This window comes from Wasmannia auropunctata, unplaced genomic scaffold, assembly GCF_000956235.1.
Source record: "Wasmannia auropunctata unplaced genomic scaffold, wasmannia.A_1.0 LD336060.1, whole genome shotgun sequence".
NCBI lineage: Eukaryota > Metazoa > Arthropoda > Insecta > Hymenoptera > Formicidae > Wasmannia > Wasmannia auropunctata.
Window position 1 is genome coordinate 2,376,528 of NW_012026830.1, and position 19,772 is coordinate 2,396,299.

Genomic DNA, 19,772 nt, shown 5'->3' on the forward strand with positions numbered 1-19,772 from the left:
AGAGAGAGAGAGAGAGAGAGAGAGAAAGAGAGAGATTGCGTCAACCCCTAATATTTCGAATGCCGAGGGGTGATTTAAAATTGATGCAGCGGGAAGTCAGCGATGATTCCGATAATGATCGTCGCAGCGAGAACAAATATCGCATTTCAATCGGTATATAGGTATTTTTGTAATTGATGATGGGAACGCAGATGATTATATCATTGTGTTGACTAAAATTGTTAACTGACCGTTCGAGTATATTGACTGTTTTACAGATTAAATTGATTTACAGAAAAATAAATTTCTCTCTCTCTCTCTCTCTCTCTCTCTCTTTCTCGTTACTTATTGTTAGTACTAATTTTTAATAATTTTAATTAACATAATGATGCAATAAAAAATCAGAGCGGATTCATTACATTGCCCCTTTAATTTAAGTGTGACGAGAGGGCAAGGATGCTAACACAATATCCTGTCACGTTGGCGGACAGGACCGGTTCATCAGATTACAGGACATCCCGTGAGATATGATCCAATCGCGGCTGCTGCACCATGCATCATCGAGTGACATAATTAAGCCAACATGTAACGTCTGAGAAATGCATAAATTCATGGAATAATTCTCAAACCGTAAAACCGTGCCCGTAAAAGCATTCGTTGTGAATTATATCTAACGCGTTATAAAACATGCGCGTTGCATTATTATGTACTATCGCAATAACATAATATTTTACTCATGGTATTTCACGAATCAACGAGCACAAATCTGAATGAAGAAATCCGAATGAAGAATTTTGTTCTAATTAATGCTGGCAAAAATAACAAAATATTTTATAATATTTTAATATGCGTTGCAATTTTTATCTGCAGTAGCTCGATGCTGAAAACTGGGAAATATTGTATTCGCTATTCGAGCTTGAGCGACGTACGTATCGCCGCGATATTGCTACGATCTCTCGCCACGGAGGGAGAGAGAGAGAGAGTGAAAGAGAGATTCCAATTGCATTGGCAATGCACCGCCGTCATACGGAATGGCGCGGCGCGGCGCGGTGCAACTGCACGCGCCTACTCGCGTCTGTACGTTCTCGGAGCTTCGAAGGAATCTGGTCCCGAGTCGGACGAGTGCAACGAGAGGTCGCCGAGGTCAAGGCAGGGAGGGCGTTCACCAGAATTATTCTCCCCTTTTCTTCCTCCTTCTCTTTTACTGCCTCCGCGCCGTCGTCCTCGGGCGGCAGCGCGGCGTGCCTTAGCGCGCGCGTGTACAGCCTCTTTCATAGTCAATAAAATCCGCTCTTCCGACTAATGGAAAATCTCTAAAAAAGGTTCGTTTTTGTGAACGCATTTCCGCTTAAGGACGTTCCGTTATGGTCTAAGCATTCTCTTATTTTCAATATAATTTTTCCATATCAAATATCCTCTCATGTAGTATTTCTAATACGATTTTATATCTAGCGTATTGAATTATATCTCCTATCTATATACTTTAATTTTTGAAAGATTTGAATTGCCTCGTGCGATGCTGCTCAAAATGCAAGTATTACATCGCGCAGGTAAGAAGACAATATAACGTAAATGTCATTTTCTATTTTTTTTTTGCAAGCTTATCTTGGGATCATTTTATTTCTGTACGTAATCGCATCATAAGATATGTACCAACATGAGATATGCTTATCGAAGTATATTTACAGTCATATTAGCAACCACGATGTATTTTAGTCGATGTCTTATTAGCGTTTCTGTCGAAAAATGATTCTCTACCGAGCGTTACGCGTCCGTGTCCGTGATTACGTTGCTGTTGAAGTTAAAGTTAGTAAATTGGGTTTGCCACGGTAAACTACGGTGAACCATCGTAACTTCGGAGCCATCGCGAGCATTAAACTTATTGTTTATCGACTCATTACCGTCGTGACGGCTCCTGAATTAATCGACTTATCCTCTATAACTTTTTGATTAGCCTCGCGTATAACGCTTCCGGTGATAGAAAGTGTATCATCGTAGCGATGAAAACGGCGACAATAAAACCGTCATCGCAGATTTTTTTTTTAAGAAAAAAAGGTATCCGCAATGACTCTTCATGGTACGTGTAGCGATATGATATAGAAATAACATTTCGGGGAACAGGTATATGCGATAGTGGCGTTTCTAATCGGCTGAATGGCGCATCGATTTAATTATCTAACCGTTCTCGGTTACGCTTTAATTATAAAATCGAGCAATATACGCGCGATACAGGATCCGGAAATTAATATTCTCTAGATGCATTCTCTGCTATATGAATCTCTCTTTCTCTCTCTTTCTCTCTCTCTCTCTCTCTCTCTCTCCCTTCTTTCTTTCTTTGTATTGTATTCTTTGCGCAAAATGATACACAAAGATTATCTAATTAAATTTGTACCATCTTTTCACGCGTGAATAAAACGCATGCTTTTACAGATATTACCTTCGAATATAATTAATTATCGTGACGTTTGTGATTAAATCTCTCGACATTGCACAATGTTAAAAAGAGTTATTCCGCAGTGGTACACGCAAATTTAACTCCAACTTACCGCTGTCACAAATGCGATAAGTTGTTATCGTAATTACGCGAGAGTCCGTGAAAATAAATATTGGAGATGTTTAATCCTTGATAATATATTCGTGGGGAATATACAAAATAAGTTAAATAGTCCCCCGTGGAGATAACTATTCTTGTTGGGAATAGACGAAGAGATCCATATTCGTAGGATGCATAGGCTTCGCGAACCGGTTTTCTCAGTAGAATATTCCGGGGATATTTCCTGGAAGGAAATTGCAGGATTCTAATTTGCTCGGCTGCAGACCATTCCTATCGCGATGCAACTTTTCTCTCGATCAAGAGTACGAGAGTACTTTTCACGGTAATAATTGCCTCTCCAATCCGTCCAATACCCGTTCAATTTTTGTCTCGTAATCCCCTCTGTCGTATATAACGAGCGATTTTTTCCATTTCACTTTTTAACTAGGTGACATAACGATTTCTTTTTTATTTGATTCTATTTAAGTTTCACGTGCACAGAATATCATATTTGATGTGAAAACATTTCAGAAGATATCGTTATGTAAACGCTTGTCGCCGTATTTTTAAATAAAACATAACTATTGAAATGTTTTTAATGATGTCTTTAAATATTGCTATATTACTGAATCAATTATACAATTTTATTTTAATGATATATAAATTATGTGCGAGAAATAATTATAATTTCAGCAATCTCTTTTTACTCAGGAAATTAAACAGCAATGATAATTAATAAATATGAAGTAATTATAGAATTACAACAAAATTACGTAACGGGTCATCTGTTTGACGTAGACATTTATAACAGACGAATAATTTCTCAATAATCTCCCATTGTAATTATAATACTCGTAACTTTATTAATCATCATCGTTATTGCGCAATAACTCTTACCGTTCATTTAATAATTAATATTCGTATTACACAACGTGGACGATCTTAGGTCGTCGAATAAAATCGTTCAGTCGCGTAAATGAAATGGAGGGTTACGCGAAGTACAATTTAAAATCTTTATTTCCGATGAAAAAAGAAAAGGAGGAAACGTCGATAGCATCTGGCTGAAAGGACGCGTTCCAATAACGGCTTGTACTTCGTCTCTTTACGGAGAAAGAAACTTTCGAGAAGGAGGACGGCCCCCTTCGCTGCTTTTTACGCGCAGACTAAGTCGAAGCCGCCCATGTTGAGATGCCTCTATGCGAAAATCCGCCGCTAAGGAAGCCGACAACTAAATCCCCGACCGAGGGTAAATATCGAAAAGGCGATCGTAAAAAACGAAAAAAACGGAAGTTATCGCGATATAGCGATGAGGGGAACCCAGGAATTTTCGATAGAAAAAAAAATATTGTACCCGTTGGATGTCACGCAGTCATTCGTCATCCTGGGGTCGTCCCTTCCGCATACCGAAGATCTCATTAAAGCACCGTATCTACGTGGGGATGTGATGAAAACCGTTCTCCTTCTCAATCGCAAATTCTTGGGAAGATTCGAAATTGAATTTCAGATTTTTCCTCTTAGCCCAAATTTTGCCCGGTGATATCTTTTTCCACGATCCTTTTCCGTGTCTCTCCGGCGGAATTTTCTAATCCTTTTAAGACACACTCGTTCGTTCGAAAGTCGTCGTTATAATTAACGTAAGTAGATCGGCGCGATACACAGTGGCGAGGCGAAAGGAGCACGGCCACTAGCGCGCATTACGTAAAGGAAGCGCGATGTGCACTGGCGAAGTACCCACCTGTAAAAAAGGAAGTAGAAAAAAAAGAAACGGCCGACCTGAAACGAAAGTGTCGGCCGTGTCCCCGAAGCACTTTCTTCTTACAAGCTTCCTCTTTCGAAAAGACAAAAGTTTACGCTCGTGATGTCTTAAAAATTTTCGACACGTTTCACTTTTCATACTTTCTTTTTTTAAATTTTTGTTGATCAGACGCCACATTATTGAATGAAGTGGATCTAAAGTGGAAATAGTTTAAATATTTCGAAAGATGCAAGTGATTAAGAATAATATTTAATCTTACATTGTATCTTAGAGTAGGCTGATCTCTATAAAAATTATATCTAAACAGAACGTTTTTTTTTTGGAGAAAGTTATACAATAATTGAGATTTAATCGACGTCATTACATATTACTTTAAAAACTGCTAATTAATTCATCGTAATATAATATTGAACGTTGCGGTAATTACATCGTTTAACGACCGTAACAGCTTGCATTGTTAGCTCAACTACCGGTAGTATTACAACTAATACAAGGAATATCCACTTTCTACAGTGACCTGAATCGCCGTTACCTTAGCGAGTAATAGATCCTTCAAATGCTGTCGATGACGCAAACTCACCCGCTTATTGTGTACAATACCATACAGTCTCTGCCAAAATTATTCCCATATTCATCTCAATATTCTCGTCTAAACACTGTCGTTACTTAGAATCGCATCAGGAAATAATGTTTTAAACATAATTATTAATAGATAATGAAATTCAATAATATTCATTCTTTTTTTAAATATTTACGAAAAAATATGTATTTTATAACTGTGTCTATTATTAAATTTAGGTATTTTCTATTATTATCTAGGAAAATATTTTCTCTCTTGTTAGAATGAAGATGACTACATGAGAAAGAAGACGCGTAAATCACCGTAAATATCGACGTGAAACGTCGCGACTTTCGCGTTGATATTAGCGTTTGATTGGTCTTGGACACGCGTAAATATCGATTCGATTCCGATGAACTTTAGTTAGACGTGGAGAAACTCGATTGAGAAACGTTCTTTCCCAAGATAGTCGTTAGCGGAAGAAGAGGTTGCCTCGTAAAAATACGAAGGAAGATATTGCACGTCGGGATTGTCAATCTTGGAAGTGGTTCACATAGTTTGCACAACTGACGATCATCATGGATATTATAACTGTTGTGCCGAGAGTTCTTTGGCTTCGAAGTTTTGTTACGTTTTAACTTGGCACGGCATATCTCATTGCCAGTACATCTCTTCCATGTACTTTTCCTACATACTGAAAACATACGTTTTTATGAGATAAAATTTAAAACAATCTTAACTTAAAGAAGTAATATTATCTTAATTATTTGCATCTTTCACTTTAATATCTTCATAAAGGTATTATTTTTATTTTAGAAAATGGCACCATTGTTATTCTCTGTCGCGGAGATCACTTTTGAGTACATCGCCATTATAATAAGTAACTTCGCGTAAATATTTTTATATTTAATACAAAGTTTTTATTAATATATTCAAATATTCAACGAAAGAGTTTTATTAAACTCTGAACTGAAAAAACTGAAAAAAATAGAATTGACGACGACACATACACAAATAAACTTTCCGAAATTATTTTATTGGACATTTTTCTATATTTTTAGACAATTTCGGGATAGATATTCTTTCTAAACGCTCTCTCTTGCTTTTTGCGATTGTCTGGTAAACAGGAAGAATATTATATCTCACAATAGGACAATCATCTCACGGTGAAATCACTTCCGCAGCAATTCAGGGAGGAAAACGACGCGGTTGAAGATCAGACTTGTCGACAAAACGACCGGCGTAATCTCTCAAGTAAATGCACATTGAGTCGAAAGATATAAAATCCGGTTGAACCAAGCCAAACTTGGCACGCCGCATTTAACCATATTGTATCGCTAAATACATAAAATGATAAATTATCGTACCACAGTAAGTTTTAGAGACGTAAGACTGTCTTTAAGCTACATAAAACTATATTAAACGATATAGGCTTAAAAAATAAACGATATTTTATTATGAAAGTTCAGTGACGACACTCAATAATTTTTAACTATAATTTGATTAACATAATCCAGTAATTATAAATTTTAAAAAGCTCAGCAAAACTAACGTGAAATTAAAATATTAGAGAAAAGCAAAGCAGATGGATAAATAACTAAATAATATAAAAGTATTATTACGTAAAATTATAATCTTCAAATAATTTTTTAGGCTGCATTGTGTATTACTTATTATCGTATTTATGAATTTATTCGAGCATATAGTTGTGATCTACGGGACATGCCATACTGAAATAAAATAAGAGCATTTATATGTATCTGCAGCTGCTCTGAAAATAACTGTAATAGTTGTGATGTCGAAATCGTCTGTGGAAATTGCGGGATAAGGCGTATCGGTGAAGTACCTATAGGAGCGGGCAAAGTGCAGCACGCGGGAGATGTACAGGGGGTTAATGCATTTAGAATGGATTGTAAGCTCCGTGGAAGCTTTCGGTGCAAAAGCTACCGCGGAGCCGGCGGGAGAGAAAAGATAGTGCTTCGAGAAAGCTGGCTGTGACTAAACCTGGTTTAAATTCCCGTCTCGTAACCGTCGTGTATTCCTTCCTCTCTGACGTCTAAATACGTCTTGTCGGACCATCTGTAATCACAACGCTCCGTCGCTCCGCGAAGCTTGTAAAATTATAGCGCTTCTCATGCAATCAGATATATCTGCAAGCTTATCTTTTAAATTAGGATCGATTTCTCTCTCTCTCTCTCTCTGACGTTAGAGTTAACGCGAGTTAAACCGCATTCTTCGATCCAATATCGAAGATAGGACGAACTTACTCTTCGTATCGTATAAATATATCAATTACATCTTATCAAGCGTTGTATATAAAAGTAGTTATTAATCAAAAGAAGATTATTAGAAAATTTATGTCACTTCAAATTTATGTAAATATAACTACAAGGAAATTTGGAAAAATTGGAAAATAGAAAAGAAATTGTCTTTATACGTGTATATAAATTATTATATATAAGATATTTGAATTTCATAAATTTATATAATTAAATTTTAATTATAACGTCATATCATATATATTTTATACGTATATTTTATACATATGCATTATATGGATATAGACATACACATACACACACACACACACACACACACACACACACACATATACATATATTATATATATGGCTACATGCAATCGTGTATGTATATATATGGCCGTTTAATTATAGCAAGTAATTCAAAGATTAGAGACCTGCTTCACAAAATCATTTAAATTCTGCGAGAATTATAAATGCGCCGTTGCTCTTTAAAGCGTGCTTCTGATTAGAATGCTGTTGCAAAGGCGCGCGCAGTTAACGAGGTCATGATTAAGCGAAAATTGCGTCGTAGACCAAGGACTTTATCCTGGTTCCGTTGCTGCGGGACCATAAAAAATAATCATCGTTCTGGTGTCGTGCACCTTCCTCGAAGTCTTGCTCGCTTACGCGCCGTCTTTTATCTTTCTAAGTTTATTCTATTGTTAGAGAGTGCACTTCGAGGCAACTGTACCAGAACGTCGCCGTTCTCCTCTTTGCCCGAGCTTAGTCCAAGGAACTTCGTGACCTGCCGTTATGCGCGATGAAACGTTGCCACGTTTGCGGAAAGGCATATATCGTAATGCAGGTCGTCGAGTTTTTCCGTGACTTTAATTTTATAAAGCGAGCGCATATCGGAAAATGTTGCGAGGCCGTTTTCAGTTTCCTCGTTCGTCCTTGACCCGCAGTCGTCGCGCGGTGGATCTCTGATTTCACCCAAAGGATTATGAAACAGTGAAGCAACACAGGTAAATTATGAAGTATAACGATGATAAATAATGGATTGTAATTGCGTTTACGCGTAAATAATAGAAATTAGTGAGATACAGTGATAATGAATAATGAATTTTGATTGTTTCGAATAAAGTTTGATGAGAAAATTACCGGTAAGTTATTAATAAGAAGAGAAATATTTAACAGCAATGGAGGAAAATTGATAATCAATATTGTTAACTTTGTTGTGTTTATTAATTAAGATTAGATTTATTGAGAAAATACGTACTCGAGTACTCGAGAAGTGAAGTGTTGGTCTAGAATTCAACGAAAACAACAGTAGCTAAGTAAAATACACGTTCACACAAATATTATGCAACTTCGTCTGACTGACTTGTGAGAACATTTATGGTTGATGCGTGCGCAAGTAGTAAGTTCCGCGATCTAGTCAGACCGTCTGCGGCGAAGAACGAAACCTCTCGCGCTTAAAAGCGCGCGCATATCTGGTTATGTTCATCTTTCAAAGATATCAATTTCCAATTATCTATACTCTTGTTCAGAAATAAATTTACAGCGTTATCTCTAAAACCAATGCTTAAGCGTCGATAACAGCGTGATGGTCTGAAAAAAAAAAAGAGAAGACTGAGGAACAATTATAGTAAGACAATTATTAAAATTGTAGATTTAGGACAATAGCATATTGTAGTAGTACAAAGACTACAAAGTGTTGGTGAATGATTGGGATAGCTGCGAGATGTGTGCGCTGGAGTATTTCGAGCTCGTGCCGCGAATCTCAAGGTGAGCCACACTTAAGCGCAAGGAAATGAGACGCGAACCCGTCGTAATTAAGAACCCGGTGCGAGAAACGCGCGCGGAGGAACGGAAAACGGAGGAAACGATTAAGGGATATAGGTCCAGGGGCGAGGAGGTAGGGGGTCGCATCGGCCGACTGGAAGTTTAACGAACTCGAACAAAGAGAAAGAGCCTTCAGCAACGAGGGACGAGAATTGACGAATGGGATGCTGCTGGCGCTAGCTCTGCCTCCGCCAGGTTAGAGCAGAGGGTGCGCACGTACATTTTCTCTCTCATTCCCGTCCCTCTCTTACTCTTTCTCTCCCTCCCCTCCCCCTCTCTCTCTCTCTCTCTCTCTCTTTCTCTCTTCCCCGCGCTTGCTTTAGCCATCACGGAATAGCAGCGAGCCCCCGTGTATTACGAGCCAGCCACCCCCATAACACTACCCCTTGGTGCTGTATCGATCCATCGCGGTGCCAGCTTCGAGCTCTCCCTCCAACAGCCAACGCCAGAGACTTCGGCGTTGTGCGACGCGACGCGACGCGACGCGAGACGCGACGCGTCGCGTGGCGGGATTGCTTGAACAAAGGAAACGCGATGCTGTTGTGGAACCTTTGCGGCTTTTCTTTGTTTTCCGTTGACGGGATACTCCGGGACTCTCGCGTCTTTCTCGGTCGTTGCGTATTTACCGGGCGAAAAAGCGCCTCGTGCGATGCCAACGCGCTCCTCTTGAAATTCTCCTTTATTCCTGAAATTAAAACGATTAATGTACGACGAAGATTTTTAATTATCACTAATGGCTTCTGACCTTAACTACGTTAGATAACCCGGCGATATTCAGGAATTGTCGGCTATTGTGCTACCTCAGTTAGCTCAGTCAACAGTTCGGGCTTTGCTCGCCTTTGTTAGCCTTTCGCCGCTAAAATAACATTCGCCAAGGAATTACTGACTAACTCGGAATTCTTAATGGTGATTTAACAATTGTAAAGTGATATCAAAAGCCCGATAGAAAAAAAAAGAGTACATTCTTGTAGGATAACAGGGATTTAAAGATTTGGAGGACAGTTGAAATTAATATATAATTCGGAATTAAGTTTTGAAACAGCCCGAGCAAAAGTAACAATAAATTAATAAGATTTAAATGAAGTTGTATTTTCGCAAAACTATATTACTCATTCAACGATATATAAACAGACGTTTAATTTAAACATAGCATCGAGCGGCATTATTGAAGTTTCCACTTCATCCTTTCTGTCTCGAGCAGTTTCTAGATATATGCTAACGAATTTCGAACGAACTTTTACGTTTAATTCAAAGTATACAGCTACGTTTCTGTTCTGTTCGCATATTAAAGAGCCTCCATTAAGGAGGATCTCTATCACGGTACGTACTTCGTAAAGAAACCACCGAGCAGAGAAAAAACCGTACAACTTTGGTTAATCCTCTTTGTCCGTCGTCGGGCAATTTAAGTCTCGCGATTTGTTTCCCGATTCTATACATATATGACAAAAGCTATGTTCAGTATCTTTATTTGGGATCAAAAAGATTTGTACAGTGTCACGTTTTCGGAGATTATATTTGAATATTTTGCGAAAACTAATCATCGGCATTTTGCTCGCGAACGAATATCTACAAGGATTGCAATTTTCTTTGAAGAAAGCAGTTTAAAAGTTTCAAAAGAGCTGTACGAAAGTTTAAAACACCTCCGAGAGATCGATGTATGTACCTCCAGTTATCCGCATAGACGTATGACGTCATCGTATCTAACATATTAACGTTCAAACGCCTTAAACAGGTCGGTGAATCGCACTTGACACGTTAACATGGCATTACGTATGGAGGCGCATGTTGAATGCAACGTGAGCGCGATACGGAATAAGCGCGGGTATCGCGCGCGCGGCTCTGCCCGACGTTTTGTCGAGCGAGACAAATGGATCCTTTTGGAGCATTGACTACCGGCAACGTATTTGCCAGCCGCCACTCCGCGCCGGCGGAATTGTTTTGTCGGCTTAAAGCGCCGGCCAGGGTGTTTTGTTCGGTTCAGCGGCTCGAGCGTTTCCCTTGTTTCGCGTCTGCCGCCGCGGAACCTACGCCGTCCCTCTCCTCCACCTCCCCCCCCTTTTTCCTCTCGACGTCCCGCGCGTACACGGCACTTCCGCTTGAATCCTACGTTTTAACATTCGTCAGAAAGGAAAGCACTCTCGTTAAGCGAAATTAACCCAGTTCTGGACGTCGCACGAGTCGAAGCGGGGTTGCTGTAACACGAAAATGTTTCGTTGCGGATAATAATGGCGATTTCTCTTAGACTCGATGTATAAGCCTAGTAACACTGAAGCAAATATCGCCCGCTAAATATTGTAATAATTACGTAATACATATTTTAAAAGTTTTTTGCGCGAATTCGTTATATAGAGATTTACGAGATATTGAGTATTGTTATATACAGAGAAAATTTATATATACATATTAATAAGTTCTTTACATGCCTGGGGAGAGGGGAATTTATAGATGCATAATAGCATCAAAAGATATTAAATTGTTTGTCAATTTAATTATAAGTTACGAGTTTCCGACTTCACGCAAAGAGCTGTGTTTCAAGTCCGACAAACCGAGCGGCGCGCAGATCGAGTATGGTGGATATTGTAACTTTAAGAATTTTAACACGCCAACATCCGTGTTGGCTCTTATAGGCTATTTTCACTTTACTATGGATTTATTCTTTAGAGCCTATTGCTTCTAATTTAATTTATATTATTAATGTTATAAAGGACTGTTCTAGTGCCGAAATATAAAACCTCGCGCTATTTTCGTATCCGTATAATATATTTTTATTAAAACAGCTGCTTCAGTGTACACTGACAATCGCCATTGAGAATTTTCAAATAAGTCGAACGAATGCCGCGATATCTTTCCTGTCGTGTCAATAGCATTGGGCAAATAGCCCCGTGATTCCGATATTTTATGTCAGTCTTTGGTTACACAGCGTATATATACACATATATGTATATGTATATATGTATATCGGAAAAAGGAAAGAAAGGAAAGGGACGATCACACAGAGTGCGAGCGCGAGCGTTATTCTCAAAGGGATGAGGGAGTATATCCGAGAGATAGCACTCGCCTTAGCAGATCCATTAAAGCACCCTCACCGAGCTTAAATCACCCTTCTTGCATATAAGAGCACGGAAGCGAAGGACACTCCTATCTTCGTTCGATTAAATGTCTCGAATTTCGGGCGGTGTCCATAAGACACAATCGTACGCACGAGCGCATTCATCCGACGCGATGAATTCGCGCGGAATTTCGAGCGAGCAAGGACACCGGGCAGAATTTTCCAACGCGACTGATCGTTAGATGCTCGCCTCCTTTTTACGCTCGAAGCGGCACGCGCCCGTTATACGTCTCATTAAACGAACAGACCGCCTCTGCTTCTAAACGCATTATCTGTGGCACAGTTAACTACGGATCAGCGATTAGAGGAGGCAGGCGAGATTCCGGCGATATAGAAAGAACCTTTTACCTTACTAATTTTACCGTGGCTTCAACGGAAACGGCAAGCGAACCGTTTTTCCGTTTTTTATGTATCAATTAAGATAAATCTTCGTCCGGTCGGATTACACCTGCATTTTCTCTCGTTACGTAACACACGCGCCGCATCTCGGAGTATATAAGATCTCGCCTGACGATAATGAGCGAGCACCCGATCGCGCGCGAATCGCGAATCGCGTAACGCGCACGTATTTCTGCACGACACGGCGATACGTAAGAGATGGGGGCCTCTCTTCGTCCGAGCGACGAGCGCGGCAAATCGCTCGTTTCCTGCCGCTCACGAACGAGAAAGTTCATTCCTCCGCCGCCGTCGTGCATTCCTCGCGAGACGAGGCACGACGGCGACGTTTGCAGCGACGGGAAAATAACGAGAGTCTCCTTTGCCCGATCTGAGTTTTGTTCTTTTCTCTCCCTCTGTCACTCTCTCTTTCTCCTTCTTTGACGCGTATTTGCACAAATAACGTTTCACGAGTTTTATTTTTCCATCATTAGCAATAGATAAAATACGATCGCTAGACTTGTACTGCGAGACCGACAAATCGCGCTCTCTGAAAAAATCTGGCTTCCATTTCTATTTGTTAGAATTTTAATAGAGTTATGCGTTTCTCGTTAGAAAAACGGAATAGATGTACAATGAACGAAATACACTTCACCTTTCGACTGCTATATTTGTTCACGATGACACATGCGATTCTATATCAGATCGATTATTACCGCGAATTTGTCTTATCTCGCCTACCCACCTAACGGTGATTAATGTATTACGTGTTGCGAACTCGTGCTACTCGATTTATTTATATCTTTTCGTCACACAATCGCGAAGTTAAAGTAAAAATTGTAGCAATGATATTATTATGGGATAGAATCACGTCGCGTGATGACGAATGAATAGCACAGTGTGGCCCGTGTGTTCGAACATAGCATTTTGCGTGCCACATGTTCCATGTAACATACGTTTCCGTCCCGATAAGATTGATAAGGTCTCGAATGGTGGGATTGCCGCCTGAGCTCGTTTACGCCCAAAGTATCGGCACGTTCAGTGATAATTCTCACTTAAACGTGTCGCCACGCAAACCGTCACTCGTGCTATTTAATTATTCGTCATAGCGTGACAGTGCGACAGCGGGCTTCGATCAAGGAACAATAATGCCTGGTAAGCGGTGACACTGAATGCTGTAGAAGTTCCAAAATAGACGATACGAATAAAAATAGTAATAATCAAATCACGAAGCAAGTACAAAGTTCGTTTTATTAATTATCTTAAGATGTATTTTAAAAATGATGATTTTTTTTAATGTGCTATTAATTAAAATAACAAATGTGCAGTTGATTTAATAATTATACTCAACTCGATAGTTTCTTGAATGTTTATTTGCTTTACCTAATTTGGTAATGAATATCTTGAGATCTCTCGTAGTTTTATAATTATAACCAGAATTATAATTTTAATTATAACAAAATAATTTTATAATTGCAGGGGTCTCTTTTACTCGTTTATTATAAAAAAAGTGTTAGAGAGAGTATAATATTTCGACAAGTATCGACAAATATGATAGGCCAACGTGGAAGTGAATCATCTTTTTGTTATTTTTAAACTTTTTTTGTGATAAGAAATATAATGAAGCCCTCATCATATGTTGTAACGACGTTAACGATTACTTACTTATTTGCTGACTTGTGACACGTAATTGATGCGATAAGAAGCGGCGCGATAAATTATCATTCAAAATCTAGAAAGGTCAACGTTAGGTCTGCTCTTTGTAGCTCACCTACACCTGGTGCACTCGTTGTGCTTGAAATGAAATAGATATGTATTTCGAATTTTGGTAAAAGTGAGAAAGAAGATTTTAGCGTGCGGTCCAGTGCGGCGGCAAAGAACAGGCTTATATTATGACTAGCGTGGAAGTATCGCGAGCATTCGGTGATTTCTGTCGTAGGATACAGATGGGTCAGATGGCCGCCATCCTTCACCGATCGTCACATGATGATCAGCATCGGCAGGGACCTGGACGGCATGAATCTCGTCGTAGGTCGTGCGATGCATCAGGGTGACATGCTGCCGGCGAAAGTGAAGCCGGATCACGGCGTCGCCTACGTGTGTCACGGAGGTAGCGAGCACATGAAGCACGACTTCGAGGTATAACCCGGTAGCGGAGAAACACAACGGATTCGATTTTCTTCGTTGTTTCGCACGTTGACAACACGACGAGAGTCGGAATTCCGAGCGAAATTCTGTTTCCCTTCCAATTATCGTGAAATATGAGGTTCCAATTACGCGCCGCCGCCGCCGCGTTGATCGAACGCCTGCATCAATTATTGTCAACGCGTGTCAATTATTTTCATTTAGCTATCTTTTATACGCTCTCGTAATTTTAATCAATCTGCAATTACGTAACGCGCACTGCATTTTTGCTGTGTCTATGTGTAGATACAGTTTACGGGCGCGCTGGTGTTTCGTAACACGCCGTTCGTCCTTTCCTTAATAAGCGAATTAAAGAGTTCGCGTAAAAACCTTACGTAACGTGTAGCGCACGTAGCGACGCCTTTATCTTTATATCCCTGGCACATCTCGTTTCGTCGGCGGAGATAAGATTACGACTGGACGAGGTGTGTTAGCCGCGGATATTTGCACGGCGATATTCCAGAAACGATCGAGCGCGTTTTATTGCCCCGATAAATCCTGTCCCAGTTTCTCTTCACTGTCCATTTTCACGCTATCCTTTCCTTCCGTGACGAAGTAGTAAATCGGAGACACCTTATAAGTATACGAATCCAATCGACATGCATAATGATGAATTTATAATCCCACCGATAGTCGTGATCGTGGGGCGTTCACTACCTATCCTTCGTGAAAATAATGGCCGGTGGACAAATATTGACAATTTTCCGAAGATGCGTTCGGAAAAACGAAAGCGTAAGGATAGCGGATACCATACGAATCGTATCGTTTAGTATTGATCGGTAGCGGGATTCGGCGCGTAATACCGAAGTACATCCCTTCGATCTCGCATTAGGCGAACCCTCTGTTTGCCATTTGGCGTGCACACGTCCATTGCGCTCGTTCGCGACTCAATTTCTTCTCAGCTCGGCTTACACAGCCGCGCGGTCGCCCGCGGGTTAATCTATCTGCGACTCCGGGTGCAGAAATCGAGAGGGAAGTGCGAAGTACACCGCACTTCATTCGTCGGATTCGAGATTTTCCTTTCTCCTCCTCCTCCCCCTCCCCGTCGCGTGATTCAGACGGATGTAATTCGAAACAACGCTGGCTTTCGTTACCTTTAGGTATTGATGCCCGCCCATTTCAACTGGATCCGATCGAGCCACGGTCACGTACCGGAAAACGCGGTGGAGGCTGGGAGGACCATGAACGGGGAAATGCTCTTCGTCGGCCGTACTTTTCACAATGGGGTGCCCTGCGTAGGAAAGGTATACGCTAGAAACCGGAACGGTCTGTTTGACTTGCTCAACCGCTCGTTAACTTCAAACGAGACAAATACAACTGCGCGAACGATCAGGAATATTTCACATACCTATACCAGTATCTATTGTTTGACAGGTCCATAGAAGTCACGGTGTTATGTACATTCCGTTCGACGGGAAGGAAATACCGTGCAGGGAGTACGAAGTCTTGGTGCAATGTTAAACCTTATCTATATACAATCATTGTCGTGACACAATATCGCGACAAAACATTTTCACCTGGAACCATTATGATTGACAAATAATGGTTTATGATTGCAGGAAAAGAAATTATTTCTATACATAAGTCATATGCTTTAGGATTAAATATATTTTACGTCGTATTAACAGGAGACAAATACGTGTGATTTATAAATATTTATAAATATTCTGCTTAATGTTGCTATTTCGTTTCTTTTCTTATTTATTTGTAAATACTGTTTGCGGAACGAAACAGTTGATAAACAGTTTACCGTAAATGGCGAATAGCGTTTCGAGACATATCTCCGCGTCTGTTTATGAGGCTTTCCCGAGTTAAAGTTAGATTAAAATTTTACAAAGTTGGCGACGGAGAATCGCGCGCGTGCGCGCGCGCGAGAAAGAGGTAGATAAAAGAGAGAGAGAGAGAGAGAGTTTCTTATCTACCCTCGCTTAAGTTCTATTAGCATGTAGAGAAAGTAATTTATCGACGGTTAAGTTAAAATGCGGAAGGAAAGGGCATAACGGGCCACGCGACTGCCGGCGATGGCGTCGCCGTTTGCACTCCCCTCTTGTAATTCTGGATCGTAATTATGGGCGCGTTATGGCCTAATCGCGATTCGTCATGTCACTCGGGTCTTTCGATTTTATTTTTTACTCTGACGACGCGATGCGGCATCGAATGATTCAGCGGCACGTAAAAAACGTGAGTCAGAGAATATATACTGTCGTTCTCGCTGAAACTTCACAACGGGCCCCATTACACACTAATCTTATATTCTGTAATTTTCAGTGGAAAACGAAGACACGATAAATATTAACGTCAAATAAATTCTTGACCTATTTTATCTACCAGATAAGATAAAGATTATAACCTTGAAATAAGGAGTGAATTTTAGAAGAGGATAATTATATATAATTGACGTAAATAATTTATGCTGTTTATTACGACGTCGTACATTGAAAACTTGAAATACATTGAAAGTACACAGCAGTCCACAGAAAAGTAGCTCGGGTCAAGAGTTTTATCAGTAACAGAAGATCAGTAACAAATTTCTAGCGAAAATTTTTCGCTAATATATGTATATATATATACGTCGTTGATGAAGATTATATATTCAGCAATTTTTACTTTAATATAACAAAACAGATTAACACGCGTAATATTTGTGTATTTTATTTTAATAAAAGAACATTTATTAAAACCGAGATACTTCCCCTTGGACTTTGTGTAACTGCCGCGGAGCTACTCGATCGTCAATTACCACGCATTTACTTAATCGCGGGGGATAAGTTACACACACACACATACACACACAGAATGGCTGCCTGTTTTCTCATCGGTGGCGATTCAATTTTCACGCTCCTCAGCTCAGCCGAGATCCGCGCTCGAGATAAATCCCAGATGCAAATAAATATTGCCGACCGCGCGAGGGAGACGAAATTGGAAGCGTACTTAAGCCGTCGCGCGACGCAACCAGTGGTCGTTTTCTGCCGCTACACCCGATAGGTGCTGAGCACGTGGCCGTTGCGGCATTATATTCCCATGGTCGGCACGTGGCCGTTCGCTCCTTCGTTTCCACCTCCTCCATCTTCTGCCCCCTCCCCCTCTTCTTCTTCTTCCCTCTTCGTCCCCCTCATTGTTCCGGGCCTCGAAGCGGAATTGTCAAGGGGGGGGGGGGGGGTTGCTATTTAATATTTTGATCGAGGAAAAGCGCGCGTTTGCACAGGAGCGGAGAGAGGGGGAGGGGAGGGGGAGGGACAGGCGGAGGAAGAGGCTTGCCCACGTGCGACCGATCGTCCCCTTTTGATTAATTTCGGCTCGGATCGACTGGCACGAAGCGAGTACGACGCACGACAAAGGAGCCCGGGGGCGAGCACGAGCGAGAGGGGACCAAATAAAAAAAAAAAAAAAATGGCAACAGCTGGCAGCGAGACCAGAATCGGGCGGACAATGCTGCTTAGGTCGAGGGGCGAACCACCCCTCTCATCGCCGAGTCGCCGACGCGAGTCGATTGACACGCGCGCGATCATCCTCGCGTAGTATGCGCGTTACGCCATAATCGACGTTGCGGATGCGCGAAAGGGGAGCGACGTTTATTAAGCCCGCGGAGGGGGCTCCGAATCCGGCTCGGCCGGAGAGAATTTTCAATGAGAACAATGATAGGAGATTATTTTTAGGGATATGCGAACTCCCCTCTCCTGATAATTTCCGGGGTATTTGATAATGAGGTTCTCTCTCTTCTTAGGCGAGAATTCGATCAAACGCCGCGTCGTGCGGCTGTCGTATTTCGTATATCGAGCTCACAAGTTTGATGCGGAACGCCGCTTCAAGATATCTGTATCCGGATTTACAAATATTGGTAGATCGTCGAGACCATTTCTTGAAATAAAAAAAGTTCCTTCCCCTCCAAGTTTACCTTTTGCGTTATCGTATCGGTTTCCGCGATATCGATATAGGTGCACGTAAGTGAATAGTGACTTACATCACGAAATAAAAGACCTCACGTCGATCGTTTTCACGTCTACAATTTTCATCGTTCCCTCTATCGTACCTCTTTCGCGCTCGATTGAGTCCTTTCCTTCTTTTTTCTTCTTTTTTTTGTTTTTTATTCACGTCTGCGACCCGGACATCGTTGGCGCTCGCGTATCGATATACCGTCTCGATAAATCCGCGCTTATTGCGGTTTACGTCAATCGTATCGTCGAAGCGCAACAAGGGAAAACTCGTTATAGAAGTATCCACTCATAATATTGCCGTTGCTCGACATGTGTGTTGAAATTTTCGATATTCCTCCTTACGTCTTCGATATATATTTTCAGAGCGCATGTATGTATATTTCGCGGATCGTTTTAGATTAAAGTAGAACGAGTTTCTCAGTCCGTTATAAAATTAAAAAAAAATGTATATTTGTATATGTATAAATCGATCGTTTTGAAAAAAAAAATGGAATTGAAACGTCCCGATGGTAGGGACATCAATGGCGCGTTCAATTTGTTCGCATTAAGCCTCGTACATGGAAACGTATACTGTCGCGACACTCATTTCATTTAGGTAAACACGTTTTTGGGAAGCTGCACGGGTCAACTCGTAGCGACGAATCCATCAACGCATACGGCACGGTAGATACGGCAAGAACCAGAATCGGGATCCGGGTTCGAGAGCGGCGAGGGAGAGAGGACAGCTGTTCCCCCCGCTGCGTCGAGAGTACAGTGGCAGCTGCTGTTTCAAGCGAACGTATTGAGAATCCGCCGATTCCACGATAGGGTGAGCCTATGGCCAAAACGATACGTGAAACTGGCAATCGTGTGACTGGTTCCGACAATAATAAAATCCCGTTTTATCGAGTAGAATGACGTTAAAGAAGTCGTACCTAAAAGAATAACACACATTCTCTCTGTCTGCCTTTATCTCTCTCGCTCTTTTATGCTTATAATTCCTGTGCTAGAAGCGATTATAAATTTGCAAAATATATTTTTATCTTATATATTTTTATCTTCAAACTATTTTATGAATTTCATCGAACACGAGAAACTATTATCAGATACGTGAAACTTTTTTTTTTCCTTTTCCACGAACTTGCCCTAGCAACCACCGAAATTTAATCACAGCATTTTAACGATTAAACGAACTTTAAAAGAGAACAGAATATTGGATTCCAAATCGAGTTTAGGCGCACTTCGAATATGTGGTCCGTTCCGAGTGTTCCTCCA

At 40.8% G+C, this 19,772-nt stretch overlaps 1 protein-coding gene across 1 annotated transcript; it reads left to right on the plus strand.

Moving 5' to 3' along the window:
• Nucleotides 1–13,407: 13,407 nt before the first annotated feature.
• On the plus strand, nt 13,408–16,266 carry LOC105450562 (natterin-4-like). The gene is made up of 4 exons (XM_011690488.1): nt 13,408–13,554; nt 14,339–14,538; nt 15,684–15,827; nt 15,958–16,266. Exons 1-4 carry the CDS (start codon nt 13,548–13,550, stop codon nt 16,042–16,044), a joined length of 438 nt encoding a protein of 145 aa, XP_011688790.1. The 5' UTR covers nt 13,408–13,547; the 3' UTR covers nt 16,045–16,266.
• Nucleotides 16,267–19,772: the final 3,506 nt, after the last annotated feature.

Bases quoted from the DNA above. Each gene is read 5' to 3' on its own strand.
- LOC105450562 (XM_011690488.1), top strand. The intron at 14,539-15,683 runs GTATAACCCGGT...CGTTACCTTTAG, and splicing joins ACATGAAGCACGACTTCGAG to GTATTGATGCCCGCCCATTT. The intron at 15,828-15,957 runs GTATACGCTAGA...ATTGTTTGACAG, and splicing joins GGGTGCCCTGCGTAGGAAAG to GTCCATAGAAGTCACGGTGT.